Source organism: Leishmania donovani, chromosome 26 (assembly GCF_000227135.1).
Source record: "Leishmania donovani BPK282A1 complete genome, chromosome 26".
In the NCBI taxonomy this organism is placed as follows: domain Eukaryota; phylum Euglenozoa; class Kinetoplastea; order Trypanosomatida; family Trypanosomatidae; genus Leishmania; species Leishmania donovani.
The window spans coordinates 65241-88150 of NC_018253.1; the positions used below are offsets into that span (position 1 = coordinate 65241).

The window sequence follows — 22910 nt, forward strand, 5'->3', positions numbered from 1 at the left end:
ACTCGCCCAACTGTGGGTTGGGGCTCCGACTCGTTCCAGGCGGACACGGCACACATGCGCACGCACGCGCCAGCACATCCGAGCACACGACCGCCTGGGCCCTCTTAGCCTGCAACACAGCGGCAGCTTTCCTCCTCCTCACGCAGCCCCACCAAATCCTCAGGCCATACCTTCGGAATCAGCTCGAGGCCAGCCGCGGTGTAGAGGCGCGTCGGGTCCTCCTTCGTGCTCACCTGCAGCGCGCAAAGATCGTCGAAGCGGCCCTCCTCATCGAACATTGTACAGAGCGCCTTCCAGTAGGGGTAGCTTCGGTGTCGAACCGAAACCCGTGCATGCTCGCCTGCTAGTCGACGTGCCTCCACCACGTACGGCACCATCTTGTCCGCCATTAGTAGCTGGACAGACGTCACCATGTCCTTGTAGACGCGAGGAATGCCCACTAGAGGCACCAGTGACGGGTTCGCCGGCTCGCGTCGTAGCAGGTAGGCAAGGATAGCGCCCTCCTCTTCCCAGTTGGTGGCTAAGAAGCTGCGCGTGAAGGCGTCGAAGCCCATCGGGGAGAATGTGACGAGCGAGCACAGCTCCAGCAGCTCTCCGAGGCACTGAAGGGGAAAGATGAGCGATGCGCACAGGTACGTGCAAACGCTGGCCTGCGACGATGCCGACGTCTTCGTTGCTGACAACGTCGTCTTTCGCGCTACCTCGTCCATCACTGTCTTCAGCTTTCGGCGGCGCCGCTGCCAGTGCGGGCTGTTGGCGCCGAAGGCACCGTGGCCAAAGCAGCACTCCCCCAGTCCCGGCACCTCGCCCATCAGAAGGGGGAGCAGAAGTTGTAAAACGACCTTGTGCATGGGCGGCGCTCCGTCCAGTTCCCGGCCATGGATCTTGTCCAGCTTCCGAACCGCACCCAACGCAAGATGAGCCACGGCGTTGCTCCTTGCGTAGTTTGGGAAGATGGCTTTGCCGCCGCTGCGGTACACATCTGCGAGTAAGTACCAATCCGACTCCTCCAATTCGTCCAGCCTACTCAGGGCCTGGTCGCGCCACTGCGCACTCGTGGCGTACCAGCCTACCAGTGACGCCGTCTGCCGTGCCGCCACGCGTGTCTCTTCGAAGGCCTGCTTGTGCACCGCCAGCAGCTCGCGCACCTTCAGCAGCTGCTGCCGCATCGACTCAGACGTGACGTGCTGGTCGTACAATGCGCTAAAGAGGGTGTCGTTGCGGTCTAGCAAGTTCCAAAGAAGGAGGCGAGCGTACGGGGAGAGGCCCTTGAGGGAGCCGTACGCGTCCAGGTGCGTTGCGAGCACCACGTACGCGCGGTGCAGCAGTTCGTCATCCACCACGAAGTCGTCTGCCGCGAAGCCGGCCGCCTTCTTGGGCAAGGAAAAGATGCGGTACTCGTCTAGCGCCGGCTTGCGCTTCTTGGGTTCCGAAAGCTGGATTACCGTGTTCACCTCGGGATGCGGGTGGAACAGCGGAAGCACCACCTCGAACCCGGCACGCTTGCGCGAGTGCTCCTCCTCCGAGCGCTTGTCGCCCTCGTAGCGCGCCGGCATTGGCATCACCAACGACGCTCGCTCACTGTACGAGTAGCCCTGCACGTCTTCCTCGAGGAGCAGCTCGGCGAAGTAGCTCGCCAACGGGCCGAACTCGGCCTCAGGAAAACCCTGCTCCTCCAGGAGGCGCTGCAGAGACCGGCAGAGCGCCACGGTCCCACCGTCGGCAGCATCCCTCACGCACTTTTGCAGCACTGCCACGAAGGCCTCAGCATACACTTTAAATCTAGTGGCGGACTGCGCGCGCTCCTCCTCTGTGAGCTGCCGCTTGGCAACGGTCCAAATCACATCTATGGAGGACGCAAAGCTGGCCAGGATGGCGGGCCGCGCCTCCGGTGCGGCCTTCACGAGCGCCAGGCAGACACCGTGGATCTCGTGCATGAGACGGTAGAAGAGTACGATGCTCACATCGTTCCACACAAACCCGCCAAAGTTGGTAGCACCGTCAGAATTCTGCGAGGACGGCGATGTTGACAGACTTGGCGGCGTGGCAGCGACGGCGGTGGCGATGGTTTCCGCGGCATCACCTGCCGACGCGGCCGCAGCACTCTCACGGTTATGTTTGCGCGACATGATGTCAAGCAGATTAGGTTTGGCTGCACTCACGATGTGTTCGCTATCCGTGTATCCGTGTATCTCTGTGTGTGTGTGTATGTGTTGGGGGGGGGGAGGGGTGCAGAGGAGAAGACGCGGGGAGGGAAGTGAGGGAACAAAGCCCGCTGAGAGTGTCTTATAGAGTCCAGCGGGCTGATGTACTGCAGGCGGCGGCATCGACGCTCCTGTTGTTGGCTGTCTCTCTCCGCTCTACGCTCCCAGCTTTCACCGATGACTGAGGCCGCCTCACAACAGCGTGAAGCAAAGGGGCACTCGCGCTGAGAGAGCGAGATCGACGAAGAAGAGAATAAGGTGGGGCCAAAGCCGCAGCCGTCATCGATTTCGCCGTGCAGCCGGGCGGGGTAAAGGGGGGCTGGCTTATCCTGCCCCCGCCCCTTCCTCGATTGCATGTACCACACGTGCCTGTGGCGTCCACTGAAGGGCAGTGGTGAAACTAGAAGAGCGACATCTTGTCAGCCCAAGGAGGGAAGGAGGAGCGGGCGGCAACTATCCGCGCGCATTGGCGAGTTGCTCGTCTTTGAGGAGCGGGGCCACCGTATTAAGCGGTTATGCAATCACAGAAAGCCAACCACAGCAAAAACTGTGAAGGTTAGCAACCCAATCACCCACCCCCTGGCGTCGGCGGCTGTGTGGTGGATAGGATAGGATAGGAGCAGCAGCACAAGTAGAGCAAGCAGCAGCAGCAGCAGTGACTACATCCACGTGTGTGCATAGGTCTTTAGCTTGGTGTGCATGCGCGTCAGAGGAAGTCCTACCGCCCTCGCCCTGCGCAACTCAACTCCACATGCGCACACACACACACATATATATATATATACTCCACGTTCAGCCGACCAACATGAGGGAGACGAGGAAGACGGCGGGGAGAGCTTAGATGTAGTCCGGATTGGAGTCTTTCACCTCCTGCACGAGCCGCAGTGGCACGCCGCGGAAGCCGAATTCCTCGGTGATGGCGTTCTTCATCATCTCCTGCAGTGCCTTGGGCAGCTGACTCTCCTCCTTCTTTGTCTGCAGCTGCAAGAGGAAGGTGGGCGGACGGGTGCTGATCTGCGTAATGCGTCCAACTCGTGCCACGTGGTACGGGATGATTACGGACTTCTCCAATTTGCGCCAGAACTTGGTCAGCTCCGAACGTCGCACGCGCTTGTTCCACGTGTCGTACAGCTCCAGCACCTGGTCCATGAGCAAGGTCAGGTTCATGCCAGTGTGCGCAGAGACGACCACCGCGTTGCTGTACTTCACCTCCTGCACCTGCCGCTTGATCTTGAAGTCGATGGCCTCGGCGGTGGCGCTTTGGTCGAGCACCGCGTCCCACTTGTTCGCGCACAGCACGAACGGGCGGCCCTCTTGGGCGACCTTGTGCAGGATGGACATGTCGTACTTGTTCGGGTGACCCTCGGTGGCGTCAAACACCACAATCACCACGTGCGCGTAGCGAATCTCGTTCAGCGAGAGGCTATGGATGCGGCTGAGAAACTCGCGGTCAGTGCGGTACCGCTGACGCGCCAGCCCGGCCGTGTCGATGAGCTTCAGCTTCCTCCCCTTGTACGTGCATGCGATTTCGATGGGGTCGCGGGTCGTGTTCGACTCGTCAGCGGCGCGGTTTCGCTCGTAGCCGACGAGGCGGTTCACCAGGCTTGTCTTGCCGCTGTTCGTGCGACCGACGATGGCCACGCGGATGTACCGGTCGGTGCAGTTGCGATCGCGAATCTCCTCCATGGCCGCCTCGTCACCGGCCATGGCGAGATCCTCGATATCCCAGTCGTTCTCCACTTTGCGCATCGCGTGAATGTGGTAGAGCGGCTCGAGCAAGGCCGACAGCGCATCGAGGCCCTCCCGCTTGCGAGCCGAAAACGGGACGGCTTTGCCGAGGCCGAGGCGGTTGTACGCGTCCAGTACGAGAGACTCCTCCTCCTCCGGCACGAGGTCCATCTTGTTGACCAACAGGCACGCTGGCATCTTCTTGGCTGCCAGGTACTGGATCAGGTCGTGCTCCTCCGCAGACACGTCCTCGTCCACAGCGGTGACGAAGATCGCGGCGTCCGCCGTCTCAACGGTGCGGAACGCCTCCTCGACCAGCTTGCCACCAATGAGGCCTGGGGTGTCGATGACGGTGAAGTGCAGGTCGTCTAGCGCCGCGTGCGCCTCCACGCAGTCGCGCGTGATGCCGTTGAAGTCCTTTACAATATTCTTCTTTGCGGGCATTGTGGGGTCCTGACAGAGCAAGTTGAACAGCGAGGACTTGCCGCTGTTCATGCGGCCGACAATGGCGACGCGAAGACGCTGATCACCCAGAGTCTTGACCACCGGCGTCCAGCCAGCCACGCGCCGGCGCTGCTCGTCGGTGCGCGCGGCGTCTTCCATGGCAGAGGAGATGTCGTTCAGTCGGCTGCCGGACCGCTTAACCTCCTCGCGCCAGTTGAAGTGAAGACCGCCCCTGATTTGGGCACGCCGGGGCAGCGCGTTGACAAAGTCATTCGCTCCCGTCGTCGCCGCCGTCGCTCCAGCAAAGGACGTCGCAGAGGACGACGCGCGCGGAACGGAAGTCGACGCGAAGCCGCGACAGGCGCTGAAGAGAGACAAGGATGGTGACGTGGGGACAGTGCTCGAGCTCGGCGACAGGTGACGTGCCCGTGAACCGTTCCATGGTGTGGAAGCAGCTAAAAGCCCGAAACGTGTAAGACGCATTGCAGCAGGGCGACGCGGAATGGTTGAGTGTTCAGCCGGCGTCTGTGCTGAGACTCGTGTTTGGAGCAGAGAGAACAACAACGAGAGGGGGGCGGGGGGGGGGAGGAGGTCTCCCTTCATCCCAGAGAACAGAAGATAGAGAAGAGCGGAAAGACAACGGATGATGATGAAGAGCCCACAACGTACACGCACAGATCGAGGGCCTGTGCACGCTCGGCAGCACAGCACGTCGTTGCGCAGCGCACACACATCGAGCTAGTTCGCACGCGGGTGGAGCATTCACCAGGTAGCGGATGGGTGCGGAGGGGGGAGCTGAGATGGCAAGGGATGGAGGAGAACGGAGAGAAAGAGACGCCACAGGCGACGCAGTGGAGTCCACGCGTCAGTCCTCTTCCTCTTCGTTGCTTCGGTTTCTGCTGCCACGGCTGCTCACTTCTGCTTCGGTGGTGGAGGTCTACAGACCACAGTACACCATCAACATCGTGTGCGGCCGTTGTTGTCTGGTATCTTCGCAATACACCAATGCCCTCCCTTTCTCTCCTACACGTCAGATGCCCTCACGCGCGGCACAGCGAGGGAGGCGGAGGGAGAGGCGCACATGCAAACGAACCGCAGCCGCTGCGAGGCGGAGAGCCGCCTTCCGTACCTTCCTCCACCCGCTCCTAGACCTCCATCCACCTCCGCAACGTCGCCTTTTTACGACCGTAGGGGAGAGGGGAGGGATGGGCGAGGGCTGCTCAAGCTGCAGAAAGAGAAAAGAGGAGAGGTCAAGAACATCATCCAGCACGCAACGTACACGCTACATAGTTCTTCAGTTTCGTGGTCAGCATCGCCTTTGTAGCCTCATTTTTCGCCGTCGGCACACACGTCTCTAGGAGATAGGTCGCCGCGTCCTCGTGACCGGGAAGGGCGTCAAGAACGAGCTGAACTAGCTCTTCGTCGGGCGCCATTTTGCTGAGCTCACGTCGCACCACGGTCACAATGGGACGCCCATCCGTCGGGTCGAAGCAGTTGACCGACAGCATCGCCTTCACCGCCTCGGTGTCGATGTGGTCACACGCCGTCGTGAAGAGCTCGTCAAGGTGCTCGTCCCGGATGGTGGCAGACGCGTCCTTCATGAGGTCAAACAGCGAACCCAGTGGGAGAACACGCGAGTGTATGATCGCCGTGCTCACAAGAATGGCGAGCTGGTGGTCGTTCGCATGCTTGGCGAACGCCATTGTCGTCGCCGGGTCCCAGCAACGTTCGACAAGGTCGAGAAACATCGTATCGTTCATGTTCTCCCCTACAAACTCGGGCTGCCGGATCAGCTCCTTCATCTGCTCCAGGTTGTTGTTGCACACGCACTCGTGGAGCTTCGCCTCAAAGGACTGCCGCTGGCCCATGAAGGTACGGCTGCACCGTGTGCGAGTCGCTATGTGTGTCTACGCGAATGGATGATGAGGGAGGTGTGCTCACCACCCTTGATCCGTATCACGCTCCGCACTCTGGCAGTCGTAGCTCTTGTGCGTTGCGGAGGGAGGGGGAGAAGGGGGAGAGATGACAGCAGGAGAAACCCATATGAGAGCCGGCACAGTGTGCCGATCTTGCAATGGCACCGTGTGGGCCAGGATAAAGACTTTGAGAGGATAGACGTGCTGCCGCAGTGGCTGCCGCCGATGCTGACGCTCGTGCCTACGCTTCTCGCACCTACGTATCTACAGATGGAGAGAGGGAGATGTAAGCGTGCGTGCGAGTGTCAGGCACGAAAAGAGCCGATGAGGAAGCGGCAGTTCGCATGCGTGTTTCTTGTGGGATAGACGGGGTGTAGCTCACACGACGAAAGGGAGGGGGAAGAAAAGAGGGAAGACATGCGGTTGGCAGTGTTTGCTGCAAGGTCGGGAAGGGCAGGTGGCAAGACGGCATTGGCCTCCGTCCGTCGGAAGGTGAGACAGAGAGAGGCAAGCAGCGTGGCAGAGCCCACTTGGAAGAGGAGGCAGAACAAAGCATCCCATGCGCCACCCATGACGAGGGGGGGAGTCGAGAGGCACACGGGGGTGACTTGGCAGCGCTTGCGGACATCACTGCACACCTCATGGAGTCAACATCACGGTGTTAGGCCAAAAACAGGAGTACCGGCACGAGCGGCTGCATGAAGGGGAGAGGGAGGAAGAACAAAGCAGAGTGAGAGGCGCCAATTCACGGCATCCACAGCAGTGCGTTTCCAGCGCCTCCTCGGCGATTTCGCGACCCCTCTGCACGCACTAGGCGCCATCGCTGCTCAACAACAGCACCGCAGCGCATGCGCTGGTTAACAGCTTCCATGCACAACTTCGGCCCATTCCGCGTTTTCGTTCCGCGCCATCCTGGCGCTACCTGCGTCAACCTAAAGGCACGCAAATGCCAGTAGGCGCAGACACGCACGTGAAAAACAACAAGCAAAACACCGCAGCCACAAAGGCTCGACTCCACCGTCTGCCTGCGTCTGCTCCTGTGCAAGTGAGGCGGCGCCTCCGAGCACGCTCTCAACATAGAGTGACAAGAGAGCGCATCCGCGGTGAAGCCCGGGAGCCCACCCACCATAGCAGAGCTTACTGGCACAGACAGCGAACAGCCTGTTCGCCCAGAGCGCGCCGACTGACTCGCCGCCTCTCAGTACTCTGTGCTGCAGTAGTTGATGAGCACGCGTGAGAGGAGCGCCGGCAGACTCGCAATGATCGGGCCGTACTTGCTTGCGTTCTCGTACAGATCGAAGAGCGGTGCGGCCACAAGCTCCACGCCCTCCTGCACCATGCTGAAGTACACCGTTGGCTCAAGATGTACGAGGTAAATGGTCCGCACTTCCCGCACGCTGCCCGCGGCGATGTGCGCTGGGACGTACGGGTACATGTGGGGCGTGAAATGCGGTCGATACCAAGTCGCCAACACCTCCCCGACACGAAAGCAACTACCTGCCTTGGACGCGTTGTGCGTCATGCCCACATCAACGACCGTGTCGGAGTTGCCGGCGCTCGCCACCTCAGCAGCCCCCGCTGGCGCCTTCGCTTCGTTCAGCAAGTGACGGCCCAGCTTGCGTAGTAGGCAGCTCTCCTCCGCCTCGCCACGGCGACAGCGTCCGCCCGGCAGACGATACGTGGCCTCGGCATTTGTGTTGGACGGCGGCACAGTGCGCATGCCGTCCGCGTCGCGAGTCCTCAAGTTGATCTGCTTCATGAGGAGAATATGGGGGTGGCGATGGAGGTGGACGAGGAGCACGCCCTCCACGGAGTGCACACACGGCTCCTCCTCACATCGCTTCTTCAAGCTCAGCAACTTTTCAATGGCGCTCGGGGGTCGAAATGGCGCGGAGTTGCCGGCGCCTAGGTTGACCTTGTTTCCCGCAACGCCCGCGTGGCCGTTGGAGACATCAACCGAGGTTTGCGTGTAGTTTTCCAGGGGATAGACATCCAGCTTCGCCTTGAGCGACATTGTCGCGCCTGTGCGGCGAGCTCATATGTATGTATAGGTCGGGTGGATGAGAGACACGCAAAGACGTACCAATGGGGAAGGAGGTACACGCCAACGCAGATGCAGGGAAGTCACAGCCGCACCGGTCCATCAGTGAAAGGCGCACGTGCATATAGCATGAAGGAGAAGAGGATCACGAGAGACGTGGAGGAGAACGCGGTAGAGGTCGACGGGCGGGCAGCGCCGCACTCTTCGCTTGTCAATGGTGTCCGCACCGCATGTGTAGAGCATGACACAGAGTCGCCGCCGTCGCCTGTCCACTCCACTTGAACGATGGAGAGGAGCTGAGACGAAGAGCGGCATGGCGCCTGTAAGCAGGGAGCGTGCCTGCCACACGAGCACACACACACACACACACACGGTGAAGCATACAGGCATTCACGATCGCCGTCAAAAGGCCAGTACAGCGCTGAAGAGCACGCATGTCCCATGCGGGTAGGTCGAGCTGCGAGGGGAGGAACAACAAATAGAAGGAGAAAAATAGCGCCCGGGGTGCCACGTGCAACGGCACGACGCTCACACCCGGGGTAAAGGCGAGAGCAGTAGGGAGGTACCCTAAGGAAGAGGGAAGGGGAAGGGAGAAAGCGGCAGATGACAGCATGCGCTGCAGCACCGAGGACAGCGGCCCTCCAAAGCAGCGCCATGCTCTCCACAGCTTGCCCCTGCTCCTTGCGTTCCTCTATTTTGCACCCCCATCACTCACACCCTACACGTACCAGCGCTTACTCTGTCTTCAAGGGGCTCCCTTGTGCAGTAGATAGTGGGCAATGCGGGCACCATCGCGAGCGGCCCATGCCGCGTTGCACAGAAGGCCCTCCAAGCCCTGCTCGAAGGACATGCGAGTGCGAGACTGCATTTCTTCAGGCAAGCCGTCGAAGAAGCAGCGCAGTGGCGCCACCAGCGCCTCGTCGCTGCTGTGCTCAACCAGCTTCAGCATCCTCGCCAGCAGCACGGATGGCGCCTTCTGAGCCAGGCGTCGCCACTTGTCCATCAGCTGCTGAACGAAGATGATCTGCGTCTGTGCGCCCTCCGCCAAGCCGAGCATCACCGTGAACATGTCCTGACTGTTCACCGCATCCGAGAGAAGATAGTCCATCAGCTTCGGCACGTCAATGGACGGCTCCGCCACCGCCGCGAGTGCGCCAAGGTACTGCGCCCGTTCCTCCGCGTATGTGGTTTTGGCGATGAGTTCCTGCACCTCGGCCATCGCCGCCGCGCCGTGGGTGTTGATATGTACAGCGTACACGTAACCAAGCATGTCAGGCGAAATGGCGCTCGTGGTGCGCTTGTCGTACAGGTCGCGTGCCACCGTCGTGGCCTCGACGTTGCTGCACGAGAGCAGCCGAGAGAAGATTAGGAGGCGCGCTTGCTGGGTGCGGTGACCGTCTCCCCGGCGTGGCTGCAAGCCGAGCCGCTGCATCGCCGGGGAGTAGAGACGATTGCAGAAGTCGTTGAATGCGGCGCGCACCTCCGGTGAGCTGCCGGCGAGGATGCTGCGCAGGTCCTTCTCGAACTGGGCCACCTCGCACCACACCGTATAGTCGTCCTCGCTATGGTAATGAGAGAGAAAATCAATGACCTGCACCGTGTCGCAGTAGCCTCCGCGCGCGAAGGCCGCGTAGTCCGCGAGGATGGAGTAGCGGTCCGTGGAATTGATGATCTTCGCGGTAAGCGGACCCACGAGCCCGCGCAGCATCTCTGCCGTGTACTGAACACGGCAAAAGGCGATCTGGTTCGAGTTCACCTTCACCCACACCGCGCCGTCAATCGAGACGGACATGGTGGGGTCTGCAAGCACGACGGACCGGGTCTTGACCTCCCCACCCGCGGTCCCGTATGTGTAAAAAATGGGAATCCTCCACAGTGGAGCGTCGTCGTCTACCGCCACGTCGCTCAGGACGAAGAAGCGCCGCTGCGACAGCGCCAGTTTACCGGTTGCTGCGTCGTGTGCGGCCAGCACATACGGGTACCCCTGCTCTCTCGTCCAGCTGTGAAGGACCTCTTTTAAATTCGGCGCTGCAGGGCCGGAGAGGGCCTCCCACAGCTGCAGCGATGTAGCCGACGCGTAGGCGTAGCGAGAAAGATAGTCGACCAGGCCGCGCTGAAATCCTTTCTCGCCAACGAACTTGGCCGCCATGCGCAGCACCATGGCTCCCTTGGAGTAGCTGATGGCATCGAAAATGCTGTCCACCTCTCGCACATCCCGCACCGGCAACTCGATGGGGTGCGAGGAGCGCATAGCGTCCAGCTGGAACGCCCGGCTTCCCTCGTCGTGCACGAACTGCGTGTCCACCACCCACTCGGGAAAGATCTTGTTCACCGCCCACGTGGCCATGTAGGTGGCGAAGGACTCGTTCAGCCACAGGTCGGTCCACCAGGCCATAGTCGCCAAGTTGCCGAACCACTGATGGGCCAGCTCATGCGCCACCACCATCGCGACCCGCTCTTTCTGCATGGCGCTCGCCTCCTCCGAGGCCAGTAGTGTCTGCTCGCGGAACGTGATGCAGCCCCAGTTCTCCATAGCCCCAAAGGCAAAGTTGGGCAGTGCGATGAGGTCCAGTTTTGGGAAGACATACGGGAACTGGAAGCACTCCTCGTAGAGCGGCAGCACTTGCGCGGCCACCGTCAGCGCGAATCGCGCCTGCTCAACCTTGCCGCGTGGGGTGACCGCACGGATGACGACGGAGGAGGGCAATGCCAGTTCGCCACTTTGGCCAACCCCTGCGGCAGCGCTCCGTGGCACCACCACCTCCGTCGTCTCAAGCTCCCCAATCACCCAGGCGACGACGTAGGTGGACATGACCATGGCAGGGCGGAATTCCCAACGTGCGAAGCCGTCTGGCAGCTGCACCACCTTGCGCGGAACGTCGTTGCTCCACACCTGCAGCTTCGCACGGACGGTTATGTCCAGGGCAAATGTTGCTTTCACAGAGGGCTCATCCCAGCAGGGGAAGACACGGCGGGCCTCCGCAGGGCACATCTGAGTCGCCCCCACGTACGATGTGGCGCCCTCGTACATGTAGTGGCTGCGGTAGAAAGCGAAGAGATTGTCGCTGATGGCCGCCGTGTAGCGAAACCGCAGCTGAGCGGCATCAGTGACTGCCCGATCAACCTGCACAGATATGCGCTGATCCTCCGTCGACTCCGTGATGCTCTGCACAGTCAGCGGAGCATCCTTAACGCCGTCGCCCACGCCGGCGCGCACTGAGACGTCAGAAAACGTTAATCCCACGGCATTCAGCACGAAGGTGCTTGTGGGCTCATGGATGTGCACGTCGATGGCCACCTCAGCCGAGAAGGTGGCGTTTTCGAGATCTGGAGAGAGGGTGATGTGGTAGTGCGTCGGTCGCACACTGCTCGGTAGAACGTGGTGAACAGCGGCCATTACAGTCACCGGAAGAACACGGAGGGAGGAGGTGGGGACACAAGGACGCACAAGTTCAAGAAGCACTGCTGGTGCCTGAAAGGGATCCCTCTCGTGCTTGGGTGTTTGGGGCGATATACACAAGAGGCTGCACTGAGTGAGAGCACAACGAGGCACACACAGAGACACTGCAGAGAGAGGGATAAGAGAGAGGGGGTCCAACGCGCGGTTGCCTGGGCGCTACCGTGCGGGGGTGGTGGTGGTGGGGCAGGGAGCCTTCTCTGAGGTGCGGGATCCAACGAAAATGGAAACGGAGAACGTAACGTGAAAGACGAGTCAAAGAGGCGCACACGCAGAGAGAGAAAGAGTCAGGCGTACGCACACGCACACGAGTTACACGGAAGGGAAGGCACGAAAGATGGAGACGCAAACTACACGGGAGCATCGCAAGCAAAAGCCCCGACGAAGGCAGGCAGATACGGTGAAGCAGCGATGGGGGCAGCGACAGGCATAATAGCATCACGCGATCGCACGAGGCGCCGTGACGCACGTTTTCTCCACTTCTCTTGCGCATCACCGAGGACGCTGGCTGTCGCTCTACTCCGCGGCAGCGGCGGCAGCATCAATGCGCCGCAGGCGTTTTTCCTTCGGGCGTCTGCCCGTCACCGCTCCAACGATGCAGGGAGTAAGAACGACAGGCACGCGCACACACGCCGACGGCAGCGGCGATGCGCTCCGCAGAGAGAGAGAGACACACACGCACAAGGAGGCACACATGCGATCTTTCATTTTGTACTTTTGAGGGAGATGCCCGAGGACGCAGAAGAGGAAGGCAGAGCACAAGCCAGCAAGCGACAAACATACTTGGAACAGAGACGCGGCCGCTGCCGTCGTTCTTCGCTCAGGCTCTGTCATGTATACAGTTCCGTGTCACTCCGCAGTATGGCATCAACGGCCTCAGAAAGGTGAATAAGCTCGGCGACACGGTTGAGGCCGACCATGCGGATCTTTATGACGTGCTCGAACGGGATATCAATCTGGAACGCGTTCTGCGGGGCGACGATGTTGTCGCCGTCCGTCACAAAGTACGAGTAGAGGCCCTGCAAGAGGTGGAGGTGAGAGGCGACGAGCACGGGGGTGGTGCTGGCTTGGATGTCGTGAATGTGGGGCTCGAGTCGCGAGTTAAAGACTTGGTGAATGCACTCGCCATTCGGCCACGCTGTGTAGTATGGATCCGCCTTCATGGACTGCAACGTGTTCGGCATGGTTCGCAGGACATCAGACAGCAGTTGCCCTTCGCAGTCGCCGTGGTTGATGTCGTCCAGGGTAGGAAAGTACAAGACTCGACAGCGCAGAGACGGTTTGCCCTCCTCCTGCCCCGAGGCGGGGTTCGCAGTTGATTGGCACTTGATGGACTCTTCCGCAAAGTAGTGCACCGTCTGCGTACACCGCTTCGCGCAGCTCGTCATGACGGTCAAGGCCGTCGTTGACGGAATTTCCTTTTGGAAGTATTCGAAGAGGGCGCGGCTGTAGGCGCGGCCCCGCTCGGTGAGGCGCGAGTTCCCGCCTATGCGGTCGCTCAGCAAGTCCACGTACTCGCCAGCGCGAGTGAGGTACAAGTTCATGGGGGTTGGACTGAGATTGTGCAGCATGAAGGCGAGGCGACTCGGCATCCAACCAGTGATCATGTTCAGCGAGTACGTCTGAGTATCCTCAATGCGAATATAGGGCATGTCGCAGTCCGTAAGAGGATTGAGTGTCTTGTACACCGCCTTGTGTTGCTTGATGACCTCGTAATAGCGGTCCACGAAGTCCTCTGGCGTGTTCGGAAACATCTCCTTGGCGCGCAGGATGTTGCGGTGGATCGTCTCCTTGTTGTTGTTCACCAGCTCCACAAAGACGACGCGCGTCATGTTGATGAGGCGCGTGTCGCGAATCGCGCGTAGCAGGTACTGCCGTCGTGCATGTGTCGTCTGCGTGCCGTCGAGGATGGCGACACCGCTGGTCTTGCAGATGTAGGTGGTGAGGTCGTGCGCCAGCTCCTTGGAGATTCGAAACTCAAGCTCGGTCGCGCCGGTCGGCGATGACACGTCGTCGCCTCTGTCCGCCCGGTCCGTCATGGCCCGCTCAACACGACGGCGGCACGCCTGATGCGAGAAGATCTTGCACGTGAGCCCGTTCCACTGAAAGTAGCGCCGGATTTGCTCCGCCACATACGTCTTGCCACGCCCGGGAAGCCCGACCATAATGACAATGAGCGACCCGAGCATGGGCTGCGGGACGGCAGAAAAGTCTGGCTGGTGCATCGACACAGGTGTAGACTCGAAGGAGGGCGGCTTCCCGGTGAAGGAGTCGGGCACGGCGTTGGCCTCCGCGTCGAAGTAGCCAGACAGCAGCTGCGCGACGTCGCCGAAGCCGTTCTCCTCCGCTACTTCAAGAGGAGTGTTGCCGTCGCGGTCCAGCAGCGACGCATCTGCGCCGAATTCAAGGAGCACGGTCACCACTGAGAGGCGACCGTTCATGCATGCAATATGCAGCAGTGTACGGCCATCGTAGTCGCGACTGTTGGGATCTGCGCCGCCGGTCAGTAGAATTCGGGCACCCACGGCGTCGCCAGAGGCCGCCAGTTGGCACAGCTCCACGGTGAGCATGTGCAGCACAACGGGGTCGATGACGTCTTCGGTGGTGAGGTTATGCTGCCCAACCGGGTCAGGATCGACGACTTTGCTCTCGCTCGCCTCCAGCGCCTCCAGATGCTTGTCAATGCGCGCGATCTCCTCCTGGATCATGGCCATGCGGTGAAAGGAAATAGGCTTCAGGCGCCGCTTCCTCGAGGTCTCGGCGCCACCGAAGGGCTGCGGGGCCACCGCCGAACTCGCGGTCGCCACCACCGGGGGTGGCGACGCCTCGGACATCGCTATGCACACCTGCACTCGTGTGTCGAGTAAATGTGTATGTGCGCGTGTGTGTCCCAGCCCACCGCTGGAGATGGCGCAGCGGAGAGCAAGAAAGGAGGTCAAGGAGAGAAGTGAGTGGGGGCGGTCGCAGGGTGTTCTCGCCGTCGTGCCGATGGCGGCGACGACATACGTGTCGTTGGAACAGAGTGGGCCGTGCAGGAAAGTTTATGGGCTACCGAGGAAAGAGAAGTCATCCACAAACGCGCGTGGCGCTCTGGGAGCCGGAGCGTACCACCTCGCTTTTAGAGCGAGACGTAAGCTGCTGCTTCCTTTGAGGGAAGAGGTCGCCGAGGGGAAGTCTCGGGCCGACATGAATAGCGCCATGCGCCGGTGCGGCGAGAGCGGGTCGTCCTTGCATTGAGGCCGCCACAGTGTTCCCTCACCACTAAGCCAGCCCGCTACGCGTTGGGCACTTTGAAAGCGGTTGAGAATAGCGTTGATGTTGAAATGCCTCACGTGTGATCGGACGCTGAGGAAAGGCTGGCGCGACTCCACGCCAGCTGTGCGCTGTGCATGCTATGTTGCTGGTAGAGGAAAGACGATGCATCCCCCCAAACACACTTCCCGCCCAAGGCAAAGCGGGCCGCAAACGGCGTGGCATGCGGGGGACGAAGACTGTCGTCCCCGGTGAATCCAGCAACACCGACAGCGCGGCATCCTTCGCTCCCCACCCTCACCGCCCTCCACCCAGCCCACCCGCTATGGCCTCTCCTCTCGCATCAGCTCTCCCCTGGTGGTACGCATACGCTAACAGCACGAAGTAGAGCGCGCGTGCCCTAGGATACGCCCAACGCGGTCTTGAAGCCCTCGAGAGTGTTCTCGAGAAGCATGGCAATCGTCATGGGGCCAACACCACCGGGCACCGGTGAGATCCACGCTGCGCGCTCCGCAGCCTCCTCGAAGCAGACATCACCGACGAGACGATAGCCCTCTTTCTTCGATGGGTCCGGTACGGGCGTCGTGCCGACATCCACAACGGCGGCCCCCTCCTTGATCCACTCCCCCTTGACGTACCCGGGCTGGCCCATCGCCGCGATGACGATGTCGGCGGTGCGCAGGTAATCGATCGTGTCCTCTGTCGATGTGCCCGAGTGAACAATGGTGACAGTGGCGTTTTCCTTCATGAGGAGCGCGGCAACTGGAGCGCCAACAATGTTGCTGCGGCCCAGCACGACCGCGCGTTTGCCAGCCATCTCGATACCACAGCGCTTCAAGAGCACAATGACGCCCTTCGCCGTGCAGGGGGTGAAGGGCGGCTCCCTGCCCTTGTAGTGGAGCAGCCCGACGTTGACGGGCAGCAGCGCATCGGCGTCCTTGCGTGGGTGAATCTTCTCAATGGTTGTGTTTTCATTGAGATGCTTCGGCAAAGGCAGCTGGACAATGATGCCGTGGCAGTTTGGGTCGTTGTTGAGCTTCTCAACGTTGGCCTCGAGCACCTCCTGCGAAATGTCCTCGGGCAGTTCAACGTTGAAGCTGGCCATCCCAACCTCCGCTGCGGCTTTGTGCTTCAGCTGAACGTACTTTTTCGAGTCCATACGCTGCCCCACGATGATGGAGGCGAGCCCTGGCACCCTGCCGCCGTAAAGCTCCCTCAAGGCCGCCACCTTATCCTTCAGCTCACTGCGGATGGCTGCCGCAATCGCCTTGCCGTCAATGATCTGAGCAGACGGCATCGTGGCCAGGGAAAACACGGACAGGTACACGCCAAGCTGATGGTTACGATAGAGAAGGCCGTGGCTACAGGAAGGGGAGTGGGTGTAGGGGGCGGGGGCTGTGGAAGGTCTTCGCTTTCGCCTGGTGTCCACCCAGCCCTGCTGCGTATCGATGCCGGGGCAGCGTTGCCGCGTAGGCCGTGCCGTGGGAGAGGCCGGTATAGCTGTGCAGACGTGGGTAGGGCAGGGAAGAGGGAGGCGGCACGGATCGGTGCGTTACCGCACACTGATGATGAGTCTATGCCGGTGTAAACTTAAAGTGCCACCAAATCGGAGTGATGGCAGTGCGTGCGACAACGAGAGCAAGGAGCGGCCGGCGCCAGTCGGTGCGAGTGTGACAAGAAAAGAAGGGCGAAATGCGCGATGTCCTGGTCGGCGTTGCCGATCGTGTGGCGCAGAAGGGTGCAGCCACAGTGGTGGAAAGGGAGCCGCCGCCGATGAGCATGAGAGCCACCCACGCACGAGCATCCATACGTGCGCCAAGTGGGCGTGTAAGGCGTTGCGGCGTTGAAAACGGGGAAGGAGAGATAAGAATGTCGGCACGATAGCAGAAAAAAGAGCTGCGACAACGGAAGCTTCAGCATTCAGAAGGCGCGCGAGCCGCAGCAAGTCGCAGCGATACACACCTACCCACACACACACACACGCCCATCGAATCCGTTTGCGTGCACATACAGCAAGGTATGACGTGACGCAGACCTTACAAGGGGCTTCATCGGTCAAGATGTGACCGAAGCTCTCTGTAGCAACTACAAGGAGCAGCTCGCCGTTAGGGATGCACAGTAATGCACGGAAGAAGAGAGGAGAGAGGAAGAAGAGTAGCCGCGTCGAACCTTGAAGGTATCACACGCACAACCCTCGAAGTCTCCGCGCAAGGCTGACGCCGACCCCCACGTGGGCTGCCTCCTGCTGCATTGCTTTTTCCGTTCATCTGCCTTTGCGATTCAAAGAAACGCACGCGCTTCTTCACGGCTGCGGCTCGCTCGCGCTCTCACCTCCACCGAGTCCTCCCACTTCGCCATCCATATAAGGGCACCACTCGCGTGACCAGTGCGCATCAAGTCAACGTGCGCCTGCGTGTGTGGACAACAACAGCAAAAAAAAAATCAGGAATACGAGAGATCAAGGCATCCGCGGGAGGGGGTAGGGAGGCGGAGGTCCAAGGCAGCGGCACCATCCCCTGCACAACAAGGGTGGCGCCAAGTGGATCCTAATGAAGATGGCCCCGCTCCCCTGCATCGCAGCAGAAAGAGAGACGGGTGATGTTCGTGCGACACGCTCAACGGTTGCGGAACAAACAATACTGACGAGAAAGAGAAGTACGGCACTTTGTTTTCGGGGCGGTGTGCATCTATCCATGCGTGCGTCTATGTATACATGTGCTCATGTGCGCATGTGCGTCTATCCAGGTCGCAACGGCTTCTCCCTCGTCCCGCCTCCCCCCCCCGCCTTCCTCTCTCTTGGAGATGGTTTACCGGTGGCGTGCATTGGACCGGCATCGCGAGGGGTGAACCGCGTAAAGGGTGGCATCGGGGGAGTGAGAGGGAAGGGAAGGGAAGAGGGGGTTGATGCGGTGCATCGATGCGGTGGTGGATTCGGAAGGGACGTGGCCACGGCACGAACGGAGTCGTCATCGCTGTGCAAGTGTGGAAAAGAGGATTCACAGTCACTCGCTGGCGCTGAGAGAGGAGCGGCATGACAGACTGGGAAACAAGACTGCGGTAGGGGTCAAGCTCACGGCGTGGCGTTCTGGCTGAGCGTAGATCTGCTTTATCAGGTTACCCGGACTGCGCTCCACACTGTTCTTCTGCAGTGCAGCGTACACGACTGGCAGCAGTACGCGCACGGGCTCACTTGGCTCGCCGGTTGCGAGCCGGGCAGCGTGGCGGCTGCTGTGAAGTGCCGCAGCTGCCAGACAGGACTGCCTGTACTGGCCGTAGTAGGTGTGTACCGAGAGAGAGGCAATCAGATACTCCAGCAGCTGGCGCTGCTCCGGGGACGCCGGCGGGTCTTGGTGGAGCAGAAGTGCCTCGCAGAAGTGGTGCAGCGTGGACACGGCCGTGTCAAACTCCAGCGTCTGCACAATTTCCTCCTCGGCTGTCATGACGTCTTCTTGTGCGAGCTTCATCTTGACGGATACGAAGTGCGGGTCCAACGTCGGCCATGAATGATCGCACTTGGAAGCGAGCAGCAGGGCTGCCATGCTGTACAGCCGCAACTGTTCTTTCGGGGTGCTGCGACGGGCAAGAAAGCGGTCGAGCAGGGCTACGGCAAGGAAATAGGCGTCGAGGGAGAGCGGCACACCGCAGAATATGGTGAAGATGAAAAGCTCCTCGCAGGCACGTGCGCGCACGGACTGCGCCGGCACGCCCTGCTTCGGCGGGTACACCATGGAGCTCTGCGCGCGCTCATCCATGTCGATCAAGTCGTCCAGCACTGTGGGGTAGTAAGCCCCCGAAAACGTGAAGACTCCGAATCGCTGCTGCACCGCATCGCGCAGCGCGGTGCAGAGCGCTAGCAAATCCACCGCCTCCTCTGCAGGACGGGCGCGCAGCCACTCCTCCACCCACACGCGGTTGTTGGGGCCCAGCTGGACCGCCAGCTGACGGACCTCGCCCGCCGTCAGCGGCTCTTGCAACCGCGCCGCCAACAGCACCTTCTCCTTCAGCTCCATCAGCGTCAGCTCCGTCCCCTGCAGCAGCACGTGTTGGCGGCGGGTGAGGACGGCGACGATCTGATCACTCAGCTTACGCGAGGGGTCGCGGGAGCGTCCCCATACCTCTCCGAGAATGCGCACTGCTTTCGCGTCGGCGCGCTGGAAAAGAGGAAAAAGGAATCGCTCGACTTGCGCGGTCGAGAGGATGTAGCGGTTGTTCCTGAGCTCCGTCTCTTCGTCCAAGTCGCGCACGAAGTGGTCGCGAATGCGCTGCTGAATCATCCTGAACGTCAGCGGCCGCAACGTTTCCTTCTGCATCTTCTCCGCCTCTTGTTTGGCGACCACGTAGGCTGGCATCCGCAGCACCACCTGCGAGCAGTCGAGGGTGGTGCCACGGGGAGGCAGGGGTGGCGCCAATAGATTCACTGGAACAGGGGCGAGAACGTGCCGGGTCGGCGCTGCACAAACGGCTTTCGCAGGCCCGGCGCCATTGCGGCTCGTGTCCATCGCTGCCGACATGTCGTGGGAATTCAACAAATGGCAATGAAGACTGGGGCTTTGAGCAAGACAGGAGTGTGTGTGATGCGGCTGCGCCTGCAGGTGTGAGGCTGTGCACACAGACGCTTCGCTGCGGGTGGTGGCGGTGGGGAGGGGCTAGGGGCTAGGGGCAGAGGAAGAGGCGAAGGCTGCTCGCGACTCGGCGGCACCACTGTACCTTCTTTTCGGTAGAATAACGTCTCTGTTTCTCCGCTGCGTGTCTGTCGGCCGCGCGGGTGTGTATGTGCAAAGAGGGGGAAACAGGGAGGTGATCGAGATAGCTGCACAGCGAGATAGGGGCTCGAAATGGCACCGCTGCCCCTCAGACGATACCATGTGTACTGCATACATCTGCGCGCACCTGTCGCAGTGCCCCCGCACCATCCACAGCCCCCTTCCTTGCTCGTCTTCACGGTGGAGAGGGCGCTGCCGACCAAGGCGCCAGTTCCCAGCCTGGCTGCTCACGATGACGGCAGGCAAGAACAGCAAGCATAGTGGCGCCCACACCCTCCCCATGCCATCATACGGGAGGCACGAGCCGCAAGAGGACGGTAGATGTTCCACCCGCCCCCTCTGCGTGCCTCCTCCTCCGAGCAAACGAGATGCTGAGGCGAGACGAGGGGGCCCTAACACGCAACACTGCTGCACAAGCCCCCGTTCCTTTGTCTGTGAGTTTTCGCGTCTTTCTCCACGGTGCACGGCACACCTCCACCCTAGGGTGCATGTTTTTGGCACCAACACCTCGACAGACACCCGCCGTGTGCTGCGCACGTTGCAACTAATGGGTGCCGTCGAGGCGACGGCCGCGGTGGCGCGAGAGGCTGTGAAACCGAAAGGGGCGGCGGTCGAACGTACCCGTAACTGAGCCACACACACACACACACACTCACACATATACACACACACCAGCCTACAAGCGATGCATCGACGAGGGAACTCCGGATGGCACTCAACAGCGCGGCAGAGTAACAACACGAGTCCCGCTGCGTCGCGTAGATGCGCACCCTCGTTCTCCCCCCCCCTACCTCCACTGGCCACCGTTTCCACATGCCTGCCCATCCCCGTCGCGTTCCGGCTCGTGGAACTCTCCTAAAAGCCAACCTGCCACACCAGCCAGAGCGCACAGGCGATACATCCCACTTGGGGCACGCATTCGCCTTTGACCTTTTTCTTTTCTCGCCGCAGCCTTCTCTCGATCCGGCGTACGCCGCAAAACCGCTCATCGAGCGACAGATGCGCTACTACGCCAGGGGCAGCTTGTCCACGTTGACCAGGTGACTAAAGAAGGTGTCTGCCGCCACGCTCAGCATGACGCGCACCGGCGTACCCGAGGCGGGACGGTACGACTGGCCATTCGTCATGTTCGTCTCTGCCGTCCGCACGCGGACAGGAATGGAGGTGTACAGGGCGGTTTCCCGAACCTGCGCATCGGACGCGTAGGCGGCTGCCATCAAACCCACCGTTGTGCTGCGCGTGCTGTCGACAGTTTGGTAGTACCACCGCAGCCCTGTCGCCACCGTCTCGACGCTCGCGGCCGTGGAGGAAGGATTCGACACAATGACTGCATAGGCCTCCTCCGTCCATGCGACGGTCACGTCGATAGGAAACAGTGTCACGGGCCGACTGTGCGAAGCCTCCGTAATGTAGCCCGCCGCCTTGGGATCCAGGTAGAAGTTCCGCTCCGCCTTCGCGTTCGCCCTGAAGAGGTAGTTGGCGTTGCCGGCCTTGTTGAAGGCGCCACCGGCGACGAAGATGTCGACGATATTAGAGCGGTGCGCCGGGTACGCCATCAAAAAGTGCGCCGCCTCCGTGCACGGGCCGACAATGACAAACTTCACGGACTGCTTCGCCAGCATCTCGTCCAGCGGCGCCTCGAAGCTGTTGGGGGAGGACGTATGCGATGCGTACACCGGGACCGTCTTCGTGTACCCCTCCGCTTGGAGCGCACTGAGGATGCCCTCGACGTTACCCACATTCGAGCGCAGCTTTTCGACAGCAAGTGCGTTGTTGCTCACGACAATCATGCTGATGATGACATCGCGGCGCTGAGCAAGATAGCGAATCATCTGCATGTTGTACGGCGTGCCGTCGGTGAAGAGAACAGTGGGCACAATGATCAAAGTCCGCTGCCCAGTCCGCCCAAATGCATATATGACGAGCAGAAGCAGAAAGAGGAAGTAGCACGCGAAGGCGACGAGGTTGATGACCCTGATCTTGCGTGGCTGCGGCATGTCGCACCAGCGTTGGTAGTACTCCTTGATCTGATCCATTTTCGTTGGTCCCCTCCCTCTTCGTGTGCAGTGGTGTGCGGGAGCAACGACGGTCGAGCAGTGATCCCAAGCACGAAAGCGGAGAGGAGGGCGGCGAGTTCCGTCAACGCGTTAATCGGTCGTGCTCGAGGAAGACGGAAAAGGGGGGGGGGACACCTTACAACGGCGGAGCGAGGATCACACAAGGAACGGCGGCAACCCCAAAGACGAACTGGCAGAGGAGAGCGGGCGGGCGAGCGGCGGGTGACGATGGAGTGGCGAGAGCACCGGTCGGCAACGCGAGGCGCCCGCGGCACGCTTCTTTGCTCGTCGGCAAAGAAAGGGGGCCGATGAGCCGCGACGATGCAGAGGGAGCACGCAAGCAAAGGACTTGCGACGAGGCGCGCGTGCAGCGACGTACGCGCTGTGATCCACACCTGTGCGGGCAGACATGCTAGGGGACGGTGGAAAAAGGAGAGACGCATATGAGCGTGAAGGCGCGACCGTGGCAGATGGGGTGCGGAAGATGGTAGTGATGCGGTGCAGAAGTTGCAGGTGTCGGACGCGGGCGGTGCATGAGGAGGGGGGGAGGTAGAGGTTCGAAAAGACGACATCCGCGACAAAGGAGGGGCCAGGGGCACACCGAAAATGGCACGGAGTAGGGCCTACGGCGGAAAAGCCGACATCCCGGCGACCCGCTTTTCGCCTCCTGGTGGGCAGAGTTGCAGTTCTTTTGCCCCGCCCCGCCCCCCCCCCCTTGCCGATTTCCACGGTGCGGCGACTGTTGCCATGCTGTGTTTCCTGCGGTCAGCGCTGCGTTATGCGGGCGGGCGGGGGGGGGGGGGGGCGTGCTCGGTGCGGGGAGGAGTTGAGTGGAGTCGGGTACCATCTAGTCGTTGCAACAGCGATAGCGAAACCGAGACAGAAAATGAGGCGGCCCAGAGGAAAGGTACAGCGCAGGTCAAGCGACGAGATGCAACGGTTGCCGTGTGGGGCGAGGGGGCAGCGAAAGGGGGCTCGGGGAAGACACACCAGCGCGCGTACCGTCGTACGCCTCCCTCAAGATGCCTTCGCACTCGTCGGCGGGGGG

The 22910-nt window shown here is 61.0% G+C and overlaps 9 protein-coding genes across 9 annotated transcripts; all 9 read right to left on the minus strand.

The window, feature by feature from the left end:
- Positions 1 to 104: 104 nt before the first annotated feature.
- Positions 105 to 1937, minus strand: LDBPK_260250 (hypothetical protein, conserved; the record flags this gene model as incomplete). Its single annotated transcript, XM_003861566.1, has 1 exon — positions 105 to 1937. The coding sequence occupies one exon, from the start codon at positions 1935 to 1937 to the stop codon at positions 105 to 107; it is 1833 nt and encodes a 610-aa protein (XP_003861614.1).
- Positions 1938 to 3041: 1104 nt separating this feature from the next.
- Positions 3042 to 4535, minus strand: LDBPK_260260 (ras-like small GTPases, putative; the record flags this gene model as incomplete). The annotated part of the gene is made up of 1 exon (XM_003861567.1): positions 3042 to 4535. One exon carries the CDS (start codon positions 4533 to 4535, stop codon positions 3042 to 3044), a length of 1494 nt encoding a protein of 497 aa, XP_003861615.1.
- Positions 4536 to 5635: 1100 nt separating this feature from the next.
- Positions 5636 to 6244, minus strand: LDBPK_260270 (hypothetical protein, conserved; the record flags this gene model as incomplete). The annotated part of the gene is made up of 1 exon (XM_003861568.1): positions 5636 to 6244. One exon carries the CDS (start codon positions 6242 to 6244, stop codon positions 5636 to 5638), a length of 609 nt encoding a protein of 202 aa, XP_003861616.1.
- A 1246-nt stretch (positions 6245 to 7490) lies between these two features.
- LDBPK_260280 (hypothetical protein, conserved) lies at positions 7491 to 8306 on the minus strand (the record flags this gene model as incomplete). The annotated part of the gene is made up of 1 exon (XM_003861569.1): positions 7491 to 8306. One exon carries the CDS (start codon positions 8304 to 8306, stop codon positions 7491 to 7493), a length of 816 nt encoding a protein of 271 aa, XP_003861617.1.
- A 772-nt stretch (positions 8307 to 9078) lies between these two features.
- LDBPK_260290 (aminopeptidase-like protein) lies at positions 9079 to 11730 on the minus strand (the record flags this gene model as incomplete). Its single annotated transcript, XM_003861570.1, has 1 exon — positions 9079 to 11730. The coding sequence occupies one exon, from the start codon at positions 11728 to 11730 to the stop codon at positions 9079 to 9081; it is 2652 nt and encodes an 883-aa protein (XP_003861618.1).
- An 890-nt stretch (positions 11731 to 12620) lies between these two features.
- Positions 12621 to 14624, minus strand: LDBPK_260300 (6-phosphofructo-2-kinase/fructose-2,6-biphospha ta se1-like protein; the record flags this gene model as incomplete). Its single annotated transcript, XM_003861571.1, has 1 exon — positions 12621 to 14624. The coding sequence occupies one exon, from the start codon at positions 14622 to 14624 to the stop codon at positions 12621 to 12623; it is 2004 nt and encodes a 667-aa protein (XP_003861619.1).
- An 818-nt stretch (positions 14625 to 15442) lies between these two features.
- Positions 15443 to 16339, minus strand: LDBPK_260310 (C-1-tetrahydrofolate synthase, cytoplasmic, putative; the record flags this gene model as incomplete). Its single annotated transcript, XM_003861572.1, has 1 exon — positions 15443 to 16339. One exon carries the CDS (start codon positions 16337 to 16339, stop codon positions 15443 to 15445), a length of 897 nt encoding a protein of 298 aa, XP_003861620.1.
- A 1705-nt stretch (positions 16340 to 18044) lies between these two features.
- Positions 18045 to 19391, minus strand: LDBPK_260320 (mitotic cyclin, putative; the record flags this gene model as incomplete). The annotated part of the gene is made up of 1 exon (XM_003861573.1): positions 18045 to 19391. One exon carries the CDS (start codon positions 19389 to 19391, stop codon positions 18045 to 18047), a length of 1347 nt encoding a protein of 448 aa, XP_003861621.1.
- A 1421-nt stretch (positions 19392 to 20812) lies between these two features.
- LDBPK_260330 (hypothetical protein, conserved) lies at positions 20813 to 21841 on the minus strand (the record flags this gene model as incomplete). The annotated part of the gene is made up of 1 exon (XM_003861574.1): positions 20813 to 21841. The coding sequence occupies one exon, from the start codon at positions 21839 to 21841 to the stop codon at positions 20813 to 20815; it is 1029 nt and encodes a 342-aa protein (XP_003861622.1).
- Between the last annotated feature and the right edge of the window lie 1069 nt (positions 21842 to 22910).